Source organism: Aotus nancymaae, unplaced genomic scaffold (assembly GCF_030222135.1).
Source record: "Aotus nancymaae isolate 86718 unplaced genomic scaffold, 86718_ANA_hifiasm-v0.15.2.pri h1tg000099l, whole genome shotgun sequence".
Taxonomy (NCBI): Eukaryota; Metazoa; Chordata; class Mammalia; order Primates; family Aotidae; genus Aotus; species Aotus nancymaae.
In genome coordinates, this window is record NW_026988514.1 from 9,132,556 (window position 1) to 9,146,670 (window position 14,115).

General features: G+C 37.0%; 1 protein-coding gene across 4 annotated transcripts in view; it reads left to right on the forward strand.

The window, feature by feature from the left end:
- MAPK8 (mitogen-activated protein kinase 8) overlaps positions 1–14,115 on the forward strand; it is a 120,650-nt gene that overhangs the window by 78,287 nt on the left and 28,248 nt on the right. For all 4 annotated transcript variants that reach the window (XM_064370120.1, XM_064370121.1, XM_064370119.1 and 1 more), the window contains exons 2-3: positions 2,043–2,213; positions 6,365–6,494. In XM_064370120.1, the coding sequence (XP_064226190.1) occupies positions 2,092–2,213; positions 6,365–6,494 (252 nt within the window). In that variant the 5' untranslated portion in view covers positions 2,043–2,091. The remainder of the gene's footprint in view (positions 1–2,042; positions 2,214–6,364; positions 6,495–14,115) is intronic.

Here is a 14,115-nt window from a genome sequence, read left to right on the forward strand (position 1 = left end):
TCAGCAGAAAAGGAAACCTGCCTTAATGCATGCATGTTCCTGGATCTACTCAACTTTTTCTTTTTTTTTCCAACAAGTAGAGAAACTCTGAAACAGGTTTTTTGTTATCTACTTTGGTAACAGTATGGTCAAGTCTTGGGAAGCACCACAGAGTTACCTCTTTCTCTCCTGATTATCTTTATCTTTTAGAGAGAAAAATACTACTCCTCCAAGTAAGTTATCTGCAGGTAGTTTGAATGCTTAGGTGGAAGACTGTTTAACCTTCCAGAAGGTGAAAACACCATCAACTCTGTGCTCAGCCTCTGCTCATATTTGTAGTTTATCAGAGATCATTATTACTGTCTCCATGTCCTGGCAAACCCAGTTTCCAGGATAGATGTGTAGAGTAATTAATAATAAATGGCCTGAAAACCAACACTTTCCCTTCCACTCCTCCCACTTCTCTTCTTATTTCTCTACTGGAGTAAGTAAGAGGGAATTAAGGTTATGGTAGGAAAATGATTAGAGTGAACGATACCTGTATGTGAGCATTCTATGAACATAGCTCAGTGTTTAAATCATTACCAAAGCTCCTTTCTCTATTACAGTCTATCCACTTAGGAAGAATTTGTGAGGCTTGTCATTTCAGACAGTCTTCTCTGGAGAATTACATGACTTCTAAAGCTAGTGATTTTGGAAATGTTTCTCTGGACCTTTTAAAATGTATCCAAGTCTAATTCCTCATTTGTTTCTAGTTTATTTGTCCTTGGTTTTGCAGCTTACATTGTTTGGAGTTTCCTGCTTAGTTTTTGTTTATTTTAAACTCCATTAGGCCTGAGACTCTTCATTGTTTCTCTCTCTTTCATCTGAGTCATTATAATAGAGTCTCAAATGTTCATATTCCACTCTTGCTCCCCCTTTCTCCTGCAGTACAATCTCCATGTCTGTCGCAGCCAAGGATCAGGTCAGGGCATTCTCATGCTCTCCACACTCCACTGGCTCACCTTCTTACCTAATTTGTGATCTGGCCCCAGGACATGCAGAGTGCCTAGTAGGCAATTAATATTTGTTGAATTTTTTGTATTGTAAGTCATTATCAGGATTTTTGGGGGGTAAGCATTATCTTAAAACCACACACAAAAAAATAATTCTTTAGACTCAGTTGGTCTCATGATTTATTGAGGAGGTGAGGAATAAGTTAAAACTGCCTCACATACATTTTGGAATAGTCTCTTTTGTCTAGTAAGGATGGATAATGAGTTTGTTAATAACCAGTGTTCACATGGGTAGAAAAAGACTCTTGATTTTTAATCCTGTAAATAGTGAAAGAATGATAGTCAGAAGTTGGATCGTACTTTTGATGCCTGAAGCAGGTTAGAATAGTATTGTTTTGTTTTGTATTCCTATATGCTAAGTCATTGTCTGTATCTTCTTTTATTTTGCTTCTGGTCCTTTCACCCATTACAGTATGTGTGTTACACCATGATGTTGCCTTGGCAGATCAGAAGATCTGTCATGGTGAAGGCACTATGATACCTTTTGTTTTTTAGGCAAGGGTGACACATGCTAGTCAATTTATTTCCATTTGTTGTTCCTTTCACTTGGCACTAAATGAGACTGTTAACCATTTTTGAATGAAAGTATATAAATTTCTTACAGAATTAAGGTTTTAATTCTCTATGATAAGCACATGAGAAAGACTGGTTTTAAGTTTGTTTTGAACTGTGGAGTGATGTTAAAAACATGTTTAATTTTAATTATTTGCTTTCTTTTGTTAATCTTGTAGTAAGTTATTAATGTATTAATACTAGTAACTTCTAGATTGGAGGAGTGATTTATCCTAATAAATACTTGTTTTTAAAAAAAGGAAAACTATCTCATTCATATGGTATATGCTGATCAAGGCTCTGTGGTATTTTTTTTCCTTATGTTTTGTAACAAAGCAGCTCTTTTCATGATATAGCAGTCTGTGTTTCTATCAGTAAGTAAACAGAGTAAGGACTCAAGTTTTAAGATTAAAACAAGTTCATTTTGTTAACATCACATTTTGTTCCATCTTGCAGCTTCTTGGTGAATTTTTGGATGAAGCCATTAAATTAATTGCTTGCCATCATGAGCAGAAGCAAGCGTGACAACAATTTTTATAGTGTAGAGATTGGAGATTCTACATTCACAGTGCTGAAACGGTATCAGAATTTAAAACCTATAGGCTCAGGAGCTCAAGGAATAGTATGGTAAGTTTTTCCTTCCAAAAATTAGGCAAAGAATCATTAACTGCTACCTTTCTCCTTTTGTAATTTAGGTACCTTGGCAAATAATGTAATTTACCTCAAAAAATTAAATTAAAACTAAAAATTAAATGAAAACTAGTCTATGGCAAATTGTTTGCTTCAGAGATCGATGGTGTTTTCTTTATTACTATTATTAAAGGTTGACTATCCCTTATCTGAAATGCTTGGGACCAGACGTGTTTTGGATTTCAGATTTTGGAATATTTGCATTGATTGAGCATCTCAAATTCAAATCAGAAATGCTTCAGTGAACATTTCCTTTGAGCGTCATGTCAATGCCTCCAAAATTTGGATTTTCGAGCATTTTAGATTTTATGTTTTCAGATATGGAATAATTTGTGTTATTCAGAAGATAGAACTCTATAAACTAGCATTGCCAGTCATATTTTAAACTATGATTAAATACTTGGTCATAAGCCATTGGAGACAAATATTTCTATCAGGGAAGAATAAGTGTTAGGCTTCTTAATTGCATGTATACATGTATTCCCATAGGTTATTGTTTCATAAGAAGCTTCATTTAGTCACTTCCACAGTATAATGAAGTTCTGGAACTTCGGAAATCTTATTCTACACTGGGGAATGAAGTCAGCTAATATCTCACTGTGTGTTTTAAAATTCATCCATATGTTTAAAATTGATAGATTAGCTAATTTCTACAAAGGGCTTAGGCTATATCAGCATAATTCTTTATAAACTGAAATGCAGATCACTCCTTAGGATAGTTCTGATACTGATTTCAGATCGCTAAATTAGCACAATAATAAACTAGTGTTTTGGGGAATTATAAGCTTCACTCAAGAATAATTTCATTACCTCTTCATTGAGATAAATTTGTTGCAGAATCTATTCTAAACAAAATGTAAATCGTTAAGTGTTTATAATCTAGCACTTCTCCTAGGTTCTAGAAAAACTGTTCTACATGTGCACAAAGAGTCATGCAGAGGACTGTTGTTTGCAGCACCATCTTTAATAGCAAAAATTAGAAATAGCATCAAATCTATCAACAGAAGAATAACAAATTGTGATACAGTCATTCTATGAAATACTATATAACATTTAAAATGAACTGGAGCCGTATGTGCGAACAAGGATAATCTCAGAAATGTAGTGCTGGGCTTAAAAGCAAGATGCAGAATGTGTGTGTGTATATATATATCTCCATACATTATTGTACCATTTACATGTAGCTTAAAATATGCAAAACAATACCATAGATTTATGGATATACATATATGTAGAAAAGATTAAACCATGCATAAACACCAAACTTAGGATATTGTTTATCTCTGAGAAAATGGAGAAAAGGAAGAAGGCTTGACCTATAATATTATACTTCCTTTTAAAACATTCAGAGCAAGCCAGGCGCAGTGGCTCATGCCTGTAATCCCAGCACTTCGGGAGGCCGAGGTGGGTGGATCACAAGGCCAGGAGTTCAAGACCAGCCTGGCCAACATGATGAAACCCCATCTCTACTCAAAATACAAAAATTAGCTGGGTGAAGTGGTATGCGCCTGTAATCCCAGCTACTCAGGAGGCTGAGGCAGGAGAATGACTTGCTCCTAGGAGGCGAAGATTGTGGTGAGCTGAGATCATGCCACTGCACTCCAGTCTGGGCAATAGAGCAAAGACTCTGTCTCAGGAAAAAAAGAAAAAAAAAAAAATCTGAGCAGTTATGGTAGCGTGTTAAGATTTAATAAATTTGCATCATAGACTGACATTTATCTTTTCTGCATTCTTGAAGTAATTTAGAATATCAGAAATTACAGAAGTTGGGGTCATTTTGTAAGCCATTTTGACTGGCTAGTTTTCATTGTAACCAACCACATTTAACCAACCATAAATTAAATTTAAAGAAAATAATACTATATCGTCACTATTAGGATTCTGAAAGCCAGTCCTTTGTTCAGGTTTTAGATTTGTAATATACTAGCTTTATGACTTTTGGTAAATTCACACTGTTAAGCCTGTCACCTACTTTACAGAATTGTGAAGATTATATATTTTTATAAAATAATAATATTTAAAAATATATTAATGTTTCTGTCTATTTAGTCATCCTCAGTTAAGTGCACTTTGAAGTTTGTGTACCAGAATAAAAAAAAGAAAAAATTAGTTGTTAGGTCCTCTTAACAAGCCGTTAGCCTAAGGAATATTTTCATATTTTTGCTGCAAATAATAATTTCTATAAGAGATTTTTATGAAATAGACAAATATTAAACATAGAAATTTTAAAACTCATTTGTGTATTACTTAGTCAACTGAATACAGACCTTTTTTTTAAAGCATTATTTTGTGCTCTAACCATAAATAGTAAGATTAATTGAGTCTAGATTGTGGCCTTTGTATCCTCAGGTGCTTCTAATTTGTGGAATTGAGGAATCAACGATTAGAAATTTAATTTTTTTGTATACAGGATAGTGGAATCCACTCAGACCCCTTTGAACTTTTAGAATTTGAAATATGCTTTTGATTTGCCAGATAAAAAATAGTCATGAATTTAATTGTTAAAAATAAAACCTGCTTTATTTGAAGATAGTCAAAACATCTAATAATTTTGTATGACCCCATTGAGTTTTGTTTTATTTATTTCAGTAGGACATATTTGTAAATACGGCATTTTACAAGTAAGGATTATGATATTTATGTATATTTTGGTATATATGTATATAGGCAGTAGTTATATATAGAGAATGTATAGATGTGTGCATTTATGCAGTACCAATTTCTTAATACATAGAGTGCTACATGACATTTGATACAATGAGATAGCTACAAAACAAATTCAAGATTTGATACAATGAGATAGCTACAAAACAAATTCAAGTTTTCAGTCAGCTAAGAAAACTGTTAATCAGCAGTGAGCTAGCTTTCCAAATATTACATGCACATAAACAGAACTAGTCTTTTATAGTATGTTACGTGGTCCAGTTTGAGAAGCATGACTTCATGTCTTAGGTCTTTCAGTCTCAACGTTACTTTTAACTTTCTGACTAACCTTAGGCAAATTAGTTTACCACTGGCCCTCTATTAAGCAATAGTGAATCCAAATAATTTTCAGGTTCTTTCCATCATAAAATTCTGTAATTTAGAGATATTTTACCTTATTTATGCTTCAGCGTCTCTGACATGTCATATGAGAAAAGTGCTATATGGTCAGTGTCATGGGATGGAGGAAAATATGAAGAGTAATGGGTATGATATTGTGTTTTCCAGTTATAAATTAGCTTCTGATGCCCTGAAATCTAGCATTCATATTTATAAACAACTTGATTTTTAGTTTCCCGTCCAAAACACATTTTTAAGGGCTTTACTTTTTTAAAAAAATTATAAAATTATCTTTTGTATACATACCTCTGTATATAACTTCCTCTTCTGTATTTATTTTATTGTGTCCAGAAGGATAGAAAGTAATGTGTTTATATAGATTATTTAGCAAATCTTCTGAGTAGAATTCATAGGCTTTTTTTTTTTTTTTTTGAGACAGAGTCTTGCTTTGTCACCAGGCTGGAGTGCAATGACATGATCTCGGCTCACTAAAACCTCCACCTCCCGGGTTCATGCAATTCCCTGCCTCAGCCTCCTGAGTAGCTGGGACTACAGGTGTGCTCCACCACACCTGGCTAATTTTTTGTATTTTAGTAGAAACAGGGTTTCACCATGTTGGCCAGGATAGTCTCAATCTCCTGACCTCGTGATCCACCCATCTCGGCCTCTCAAGTGCTAGAATTATAGATGTGAGCCACCACGCCCGGCCGCATTCTGTATCCTACCTTTCCTTGATGGAAATGCAAGGTGAAGGATTCATTTAGCCTTTAAGCTACCTACTGGAGCTAAATAATTATGCATTTGTACACTGAGTGCCCACCAGGTACTAGGTGGATCTTTGAGACAACGAACAAGCAGGGTTTCTGTTGTCATAGTCCATTGTCTGTTTGAATCCATTAGCATCTTCGGAAATAGTTGCAAAAACAAATATACTATAATAGATATAGAAGACATACATTGAGCGTCATAGACTGGGAGACTGATTCATGAATTCAGTTTACAGAGTTTTGCTTTAAGATTTTTTGTTTTTGAATTTCTTATTACAGTGCAGCTTATGATGCCATTCTTGAAAGAAATGTTGCAATCAAGAAGCTAAGCCGACCATTTCAGAATCAAACTCATGCCAAGCGGGCCTACAGAGAGCTAGTTCTTATGAAATGTGTTAATCACAAAAATGTAAGTGGACATTTTTGGTTTCCTAAGTATAAATGAAATCAAGATTTATTCATGAATACTTGAATATCAAAGACTTTAAATATTATGGGCTTTAAATTGTTCTGTATTGAAACACTGTTTAAAAGGAATATCTATATATATCTATATATATATATATCTGCAGGGTGAATTTTTTCTCAACTTTATTGAATTGTATCAAAAGAAGGGCTCCTGACATTTAGATTGTATGGTTCCTGTCATTTAATTTACAAAAGGAGTTTTAAAAAGATAAGTGTTTCAGAAGAATTTTTATTCAGCTTAATCTCATCTGCTTTTTGTTTTCTGTCAGGCTAACATTTCAGAAAATCGTAACCTCAGCACAGAGATGAAATTGTTCCCATTATACTTTGACACACTAACTTTAATCATATAGAATATAAAATTCATATCACTTCTCCCTACCCCATTCCCACCTCTTTAAGTGATGGCAGTATTCACTGGTCACTTTGTGATGAGGTTAATGGGTTTAGCAGAAAGTTTATGAAAATTATCTAGAGGGTATTAAGAAATATTTCTAATTCCATTTTCTAATGATTATAAAGATGAATCTTTATAAAGACATAACATACAACTTGTACTCATTTTGAGGTTAAACAGTTACACTTTTTTAAACTTACGTTAAGCATAGTCTTACTTTTGCAATTGTTTTAATGGAATGATTTCTTCAATTGAGGAAATAAACTGGGAGTGCATCTTAAAGATGGAGTAAAAATTGGATTGTTGAAGGAAAGTAGCCTTCAGAGAGGAAGAATGGCATAAAAAAGGTCCAGAGACAGAGGTTAAACTTAGTAAATAATAGGGAGGAAATTGTGATAGCTATTCTTGTTCCAAGAGGGAACGTGATGTGTTGCTTATCAGTTTTGCTGGTGGTGTCCTGCCCATGGATAGAGGCGCCCCGTGTGGCCTGTGAACACAGTTCCCTGGCAATAGTGCCTTAGTTTTTCCTTGGTGAAGAGTTCAGTTACTCTTACCTCTCAAGACTGGGTGACTGCAAAGAAAGGTGGTTCCTTCAACTGCATGGAGTAAGACTAAGCATGTCTCACGTGATTAGGCCTCTAGCAGGGGTGGCAGAAGTTCATCCAGGCAGTACTTTTAGCACCTAGAAGATTGTGGACAGAGTAGGTACTCAGAACATGTTCGTTCGGTGAGTGAGTGAAAAGCTAAATATGGGAAAACCAGAAATGGCAACTGAATTATTCCACTCCCTAATAGATGGATGTTTTTGCAGTGTTTTGCCTTTTAAATAATTTCATCCTCTCTACAGATTGTCTCTTCATTGGTCTAAGCATCTCTGGTTTTTCCCACTCTTTTCATAGATGGTCTTGAATTTCTTGTTAATCTTGGCTTATATCTCTGAACACACTTTGAAAAGTGACCTAACACACAATACTGCATAAGCCAGCTAGCACACAGTACTGTGTGTCTGATCACATCTTCTGAGAGGAGCTGAGGCTTATAATGTCTTAACTGTAGACATTAAAATCCTGTTTAGAAATTATGTCCCCATCTGACTTCCATTGTCTTTCTTTGTTACAGGCCTGCTTTACAGATTACATCTGATCTAGTCTTTGTAATTTTTCTTTTAATTATGGAGAATTAACTACAGTGCTTCCTGTTTCTCCCTATTAAATTTGAAAGGTGAAATGTGGTTACTCTTTATGGTCTACTAGTGATTGCTTTTTTCTTCTTTGTTCTGTCTTTTTACTTGTGGGCTTCACTTCCCAGTTTTGCTTAGAATTTCTTTGTAATAGCTGGATTAATTCATTAGCCACCTTTGAGCATATTGAAGAAATTATGTGCCTAACTATCACAGTTATCCAATTCTTTCCAATTCATAATCTTATTCACATGGATGTTATTATTAGAAACATTTCCTAAAATGCCTTTTTGAAATCTTCATATACCTGAGGAGTGGCCAAAATGGCCAAATAAGAACAGCTCCGGAGTGCAATTTGCAGCGAGAGCGACACAGAGGGCAAGTGATCTCTACATTCACAACTGAGATACAAGGTGCATCTCAATGGGACTGGTTGGACAGTGGGTGTAGCCCAAGGAGGGCAAGCTGAGGCAGGGTGGGACGCTGCCTCACCCAGGAAGTACAACGAACCAGAGAACCCCCCTTCACCCATTGGAGGCCATCGGGGGCTTTTCCAGCCACTTCGGTACTCCCATTCAGATACTGGACATCTCTCGCAGTCTTTATAGCCCACAGACCAGGAGATTCCCACCTGCCTGTCAAAGGTTTCCAGCACAGCTGTGTCAGCCAGTGCTGCGGGTTTCTAGTACAAAAACCTGCACAAATCTGGGCAGCCATTTTAACTGGCACCTGGATCACCTGGGAGACAGAGCCACCCATTCACCTGAAAAAGAGGGGGCTGAAAGCAGGGAGCCAGGTGATCTGGCTCGGCAGGTCCCATCCGCACAGACACCAGCTATCGGAAATGCACTGGCTTGAGAGTTTTGCAGCCAATGCAGCAGTTTGAGCTTGATTGAGCTTGACCCAGATGGTCAAGCTCCATGGGAGGAGGAGCGTTTGCCATTACTGAGGCGGTCCGCCGTTACTGAGGCAATCCACCATTACTGAGGCAGTCCGTCATTACTGAGGTAGTCTGCCATTGCTAAGGCAGTTCTAACTTTACCTGTGTAAACAGAACTGCAAGGAAGTTTACACAGCAGCTGGGCAGAGCCTGAAGCAGCTCAGCAATGCGTCTGCAGGCAGACTGTGACTAGAATCCCTCCTTGCTGGACAGGGCATCTCTGAAAAAAGGCAGCAGCATGTCAGGGACTTATAAATAAAGCCCCACCTTCCTAGGACAGAGCACCTGGGAAAAGAGGTGGTTGTGAGTTCCGCTGCAGCAGAGTTAAACATCCCTGCCTAGCAGCTCTAAACAGAACTACGGAGCTTCCAGCACAGCACTTGAGCTCTGATAAGGGACAGATTGCCTCAAGTGGCTCCCTGATGCCCATATATCCAGAGGCACTTCACAAAGGCGAGCTCTGGCTGACATCTGTCAGGTACTCTCTGGGACAAAGATACCAGAAGAAAGAACAAATAGCAACCCTTATTGTTCTGCAGCCTCTGTGGATGATTCCCAGGCATGCAGGGTCTGGAGTGGACCTCCAGCACTCCTGCAGCAGAGGAGCCTGACTATTAGAAGGAAAACTAAAAAACAGAAAGGATTAGCTTCAACATCAACAGAAAGGCCGTCCACTCAGAGACTCCATCCGAAAGTCACCAACTTCAAGGAACAAAGGTAGATTAAATTCGTGAAGATGGGAAGAAACCAGTACAAAAGGATGAAATCACCAAAAACCAGAACGCCTCCCCTCCTCCAAGGAATCACAATTCCTCACCAGCAAGAGAATAAAACTGGATGGAGAATGAGTTTGACAAATCGACAGAAGCAGGCTTCAAAAGGTGGGTAATAACTCTGAGCTAAAGGAACATGCTCTAACCCAATGCAAAGAAACTAAGAACCTTGAAAAAAGGTTAGACAAAATGCTAACTAGAATAACCAGCTTAGAGAAGAACATTAACGACTTGATGGAGCTGAAAAACACAGCACAAGAACTTCATGAAATATACACAAGTTTCAATAGCCAAATCAATCAGGTAGAAGAAAGGATATCAGAGATTGAAGACCAACTCAATGAAATAAAATGAGAAGGCAAGATCAGAGAAAAAAGAATGAAAAGAAATGAACAGAGCCTCCAAGAAATGTGGGATTATGTGAAAAGACCTAATCTATGTTTGATTGGTATGCCTGAATGTGACGAGGAGAATGAATCCAAGCTGGAAAACACTCTTCAGGTTATTGTCCAGGAGAACTTCCCCAACCTAGCAAGACAGGCCAATATTCAAGTCCAGGAAATACAGAGAACACCACAAAGATATTACTAAAGAAGGGCAACCCCAAGGCATGTAATCGTCGGATTCACCAGGGTTGAAATAAAGGAGAAAATGCTAAGGGCAGCCAGAGAGAAAGGTCACATTACCCACAGGTAGCCTATCAGACTCACAGCGGATCTCTCAGCAGAAACCCTACAAGCCAGAAGAGAATGAGAACCAATATTCAACATCCTTAAAGAAAAGAACTTTCAACCCAGAATTTCATACCCAGCCAAACTAAGCTTCATAAGTGAAGGAGAAATAAAATTCTTTACAGACAAGCAATTGTTGAGAGATGTCATCACCACCTGACCTACCCTACAAGAGATCCTGAAGGAAGCACTAAACATGGAAAGGAACAACCAGTACCAGCCATTGCAAAAACATAGCAAATGGTAAAGACCATTAACACAATGAAGAAACTGTGTCAACTAATGGGTAAAAGAACCAGCTAGTATCAAAATGGCAGGATCACATTCACACATAACAATGTTAACCTTAAATGTAAATGGGCTAAATACCCCAGTCAAAAGACACAGACTGGCAAATTGTATAAAAAGTCAAGACCCATTGGTGTGCCGTATTCAGGAGACACATCTTACATGCAAAGACACATACAGAATCAAAATAAAGGGATGGAGGAAGACTTACCAAGCTAATGGAGAGGAAAAAAAAAAAAACAAAAAAAAAAACAAAAAAAAAAAACGGGTTGCAGTCCTAATCTCTAATAAAACAAACTTTAAACCAACAAAGATCAAAAGAGACAAAGAAGATCATTACATAATGGTAAAAGGATCAATGCAACAAGAAGAGCTAAAGATCCTAAATATATACGTAACCCAAAACAGGAGCACCCAGATACATAAAGCAAGTTCTTAATGACCTACAAAGAGACTTAGACTCTCACACAATAATAGTGTGAGACTTTAACCCTCCACTGTCAATATTAGATCAACAAGACAGAAAATTAACAAGAATATCCAGGACTTAAACTCAGATCTGAACCAAGCGGACCTAATAGACATCTACAGAACTCTCCACCCCGAATCAACAGAACATACATTCTTCTCAGCACCACGTCGCACTTACTCTAAAATTGACCACATAATTGGAAGTAAATCACTCCTCAGCAAATGCAAAAGAACAGAAATCATAAAAACCAGTCTCTCAGACCATAGTGCAATCAGATTACCACTCAGAATTAAGAAACTCACTCAAAACTGCACAACTACATGAAAACTGAACAACCTGCTCCTGAATGACTACCAGATAAATAATAAAATGAAGGCAAAAATAAAGATATTCTTCAAAACCAATAAGAACAAAGACACAATGTACCAGAATCTCTGGGACACATTTAAGGCAGTGTCCAGAGGGAAATTTATAGCACTAAATACCCATATGAGAAGTGAGAAAAGATCTAAACTCAATATCCTATCATCAAAATTAAAAGAACTACAGTAGCAAGGTCAAACAAATTCAAAAGCTAGCAGAAGACAAGAAATAACTAAGAGCAGAACTGAAGGAGATAAAGACACAAAAAACCTTTCAAAAAATCAATAAATCCAGAAGCTGGTTTTTTGAAAAGTTCAACGAAATAGACCAGCCAGACTAATAAGAAAGAGAGAAGAATTGAATAGATGCAATAAAAAATGTTAAAGGGGATATCACCATGGATTCCACAGAAATACAAACTACTATCAGAGATTACTACAAACAACTCTATGCACATAAACCAGTGAATTTAGAAGAAATGAATAAATTCCTGGACACTTACACCCTCCCAAGACTAAACCAGGAAGAGGTTGAATGCCTGAAACAAAGTCTGAAGTAGAGGCAGTAATTAATAGCCTACCAACCAAAAAAAGTCCAGGTCCAGATGGGTTCACAGCCAAATTCTACCAGATGTACAAAGAGGAGCTGATACTATTCCTTCTGAAACTATTCCAAACAATACTAAAAGAGGGAATCCTCCTTAACTCATTTCATGAGACCAGCATCATCCTGATGCGAAAACCTGGCAGAGATATAACTAAAAAAGAAAATTTCAGGCCAATATCCATGATGCACATCGATGCAAAAATCTTCAATGAAATACTGGCAAACAGAATGCAACAGCACATCAAAAAGCTTATCCATCACAACCAAGTCAACTTCATTCCAGGGATGCAAGGCTGGTTCAACATACACAGATCTATAAATGTAATCTATCACATAAGCAAGAACCAAAGATAAAAACCACATAATTATCTCAATAGATACAGAGAAGGCCTTCGACAAAATTCAACAGCCTTTATAAAAACTCTTAACAAACTACGTATCGATGGTATGTATCTCAAAATACAAGCTATTTACGACAAACCCACAGCCAATATCATACTGAATGGGCAAAAACTGGAAGCATTCCCTTTGAAAATTGACACTAGACAAGGGTGCCTTCTCTCACCATTTCTATTCAACATAGTATTGGTGTTCTAACCAGAGCAGTCAGTCAAGAAAAAGAAATAAAGGGTATTCAGTTGGAAAAAGACAAAGTCAAATTATCTCTATTTGCAGATAATCATGATTGTGTATTTAGAAGAAGACCCCATCGTCTCAGCCCAAAATCTCCTTAAGATGATAAGCAACTTCAGCAAAGTCTCAGGATACAAAATCAGTGTGCAGAAATCACAAGTATTGCTGTACACAAGTACCAGACAAACAAAGAGCCAAATAAAGAGCGAACTCCCATTCACAATTGCTACAAAGAAAATAACAATACCTGGGAATACAACTAACAAAGGATGTGAAGGATCTCTTCAAGGAGAACTACAAACCACTGCTGAAGGAAATAAGGGAGGACACAGATGGAAAAACATTCCATGCTTATAGTTTGGAAGAATCAATATCATAAAAATGGCCATACTGTCTAAAGCAATTTATAGATTCAGTGCTATCCCCATCAAACTATCATTGACCATCTTCACAGAACTGGAAAAAAGCACCTTAAACTTGATACAGAACCTAAAAAGAGCCCACATAGCGAAGACAATCCTAAGCAAAAAGAACAAAGCTGGAGGCATCACACTACCTGACTTCAAACTATACTACAAGGCTGCAGTAATCAAAGCAGCATGGTACTTGTACCAAAACAGACATACAGACCAATGGGACAGAAAAGAAGTCTCAAGTAATGCCACACATCTACAACCATCTGATCTTTAACAAACCTGACAAAAACAAGCAATGGGGAAAGGATTCCCTGTTTAAATGGTGTTGAGAAAACTGACTAGCCATGTGCGGAAAGCTGAAACTGGACTCCTTCCTTACACCTTATACAAAAATTAACTCAATGGATTAAAGATTTAAACATAAGACCTAATAGCATAAAAACTCTAGAAGAAAACCTAGGCAAAACCATTCAGGACATAGGCATAGGCAAGGACTTCATGACTAAAACACCAAAAGCAATGGCAACAAAAGCCAAAATAGATATATGGGATCTAATTAAACTTAAGAGCTTCTGCACAGCAAAAGAAACTATCATTAGAGTGAGCCGGCAACCAACAGAATGGGAAAAACATTTTGCCAAGCTACCCATCTGACAAAGAGCTAATATGCAAAATCTATAAATAACTTAAACAAATTTACACGAAAAAACCCCATCAAAAAGTGGGTGAAAGATACGAACAGATACTTTTCAAAAGAAGACAT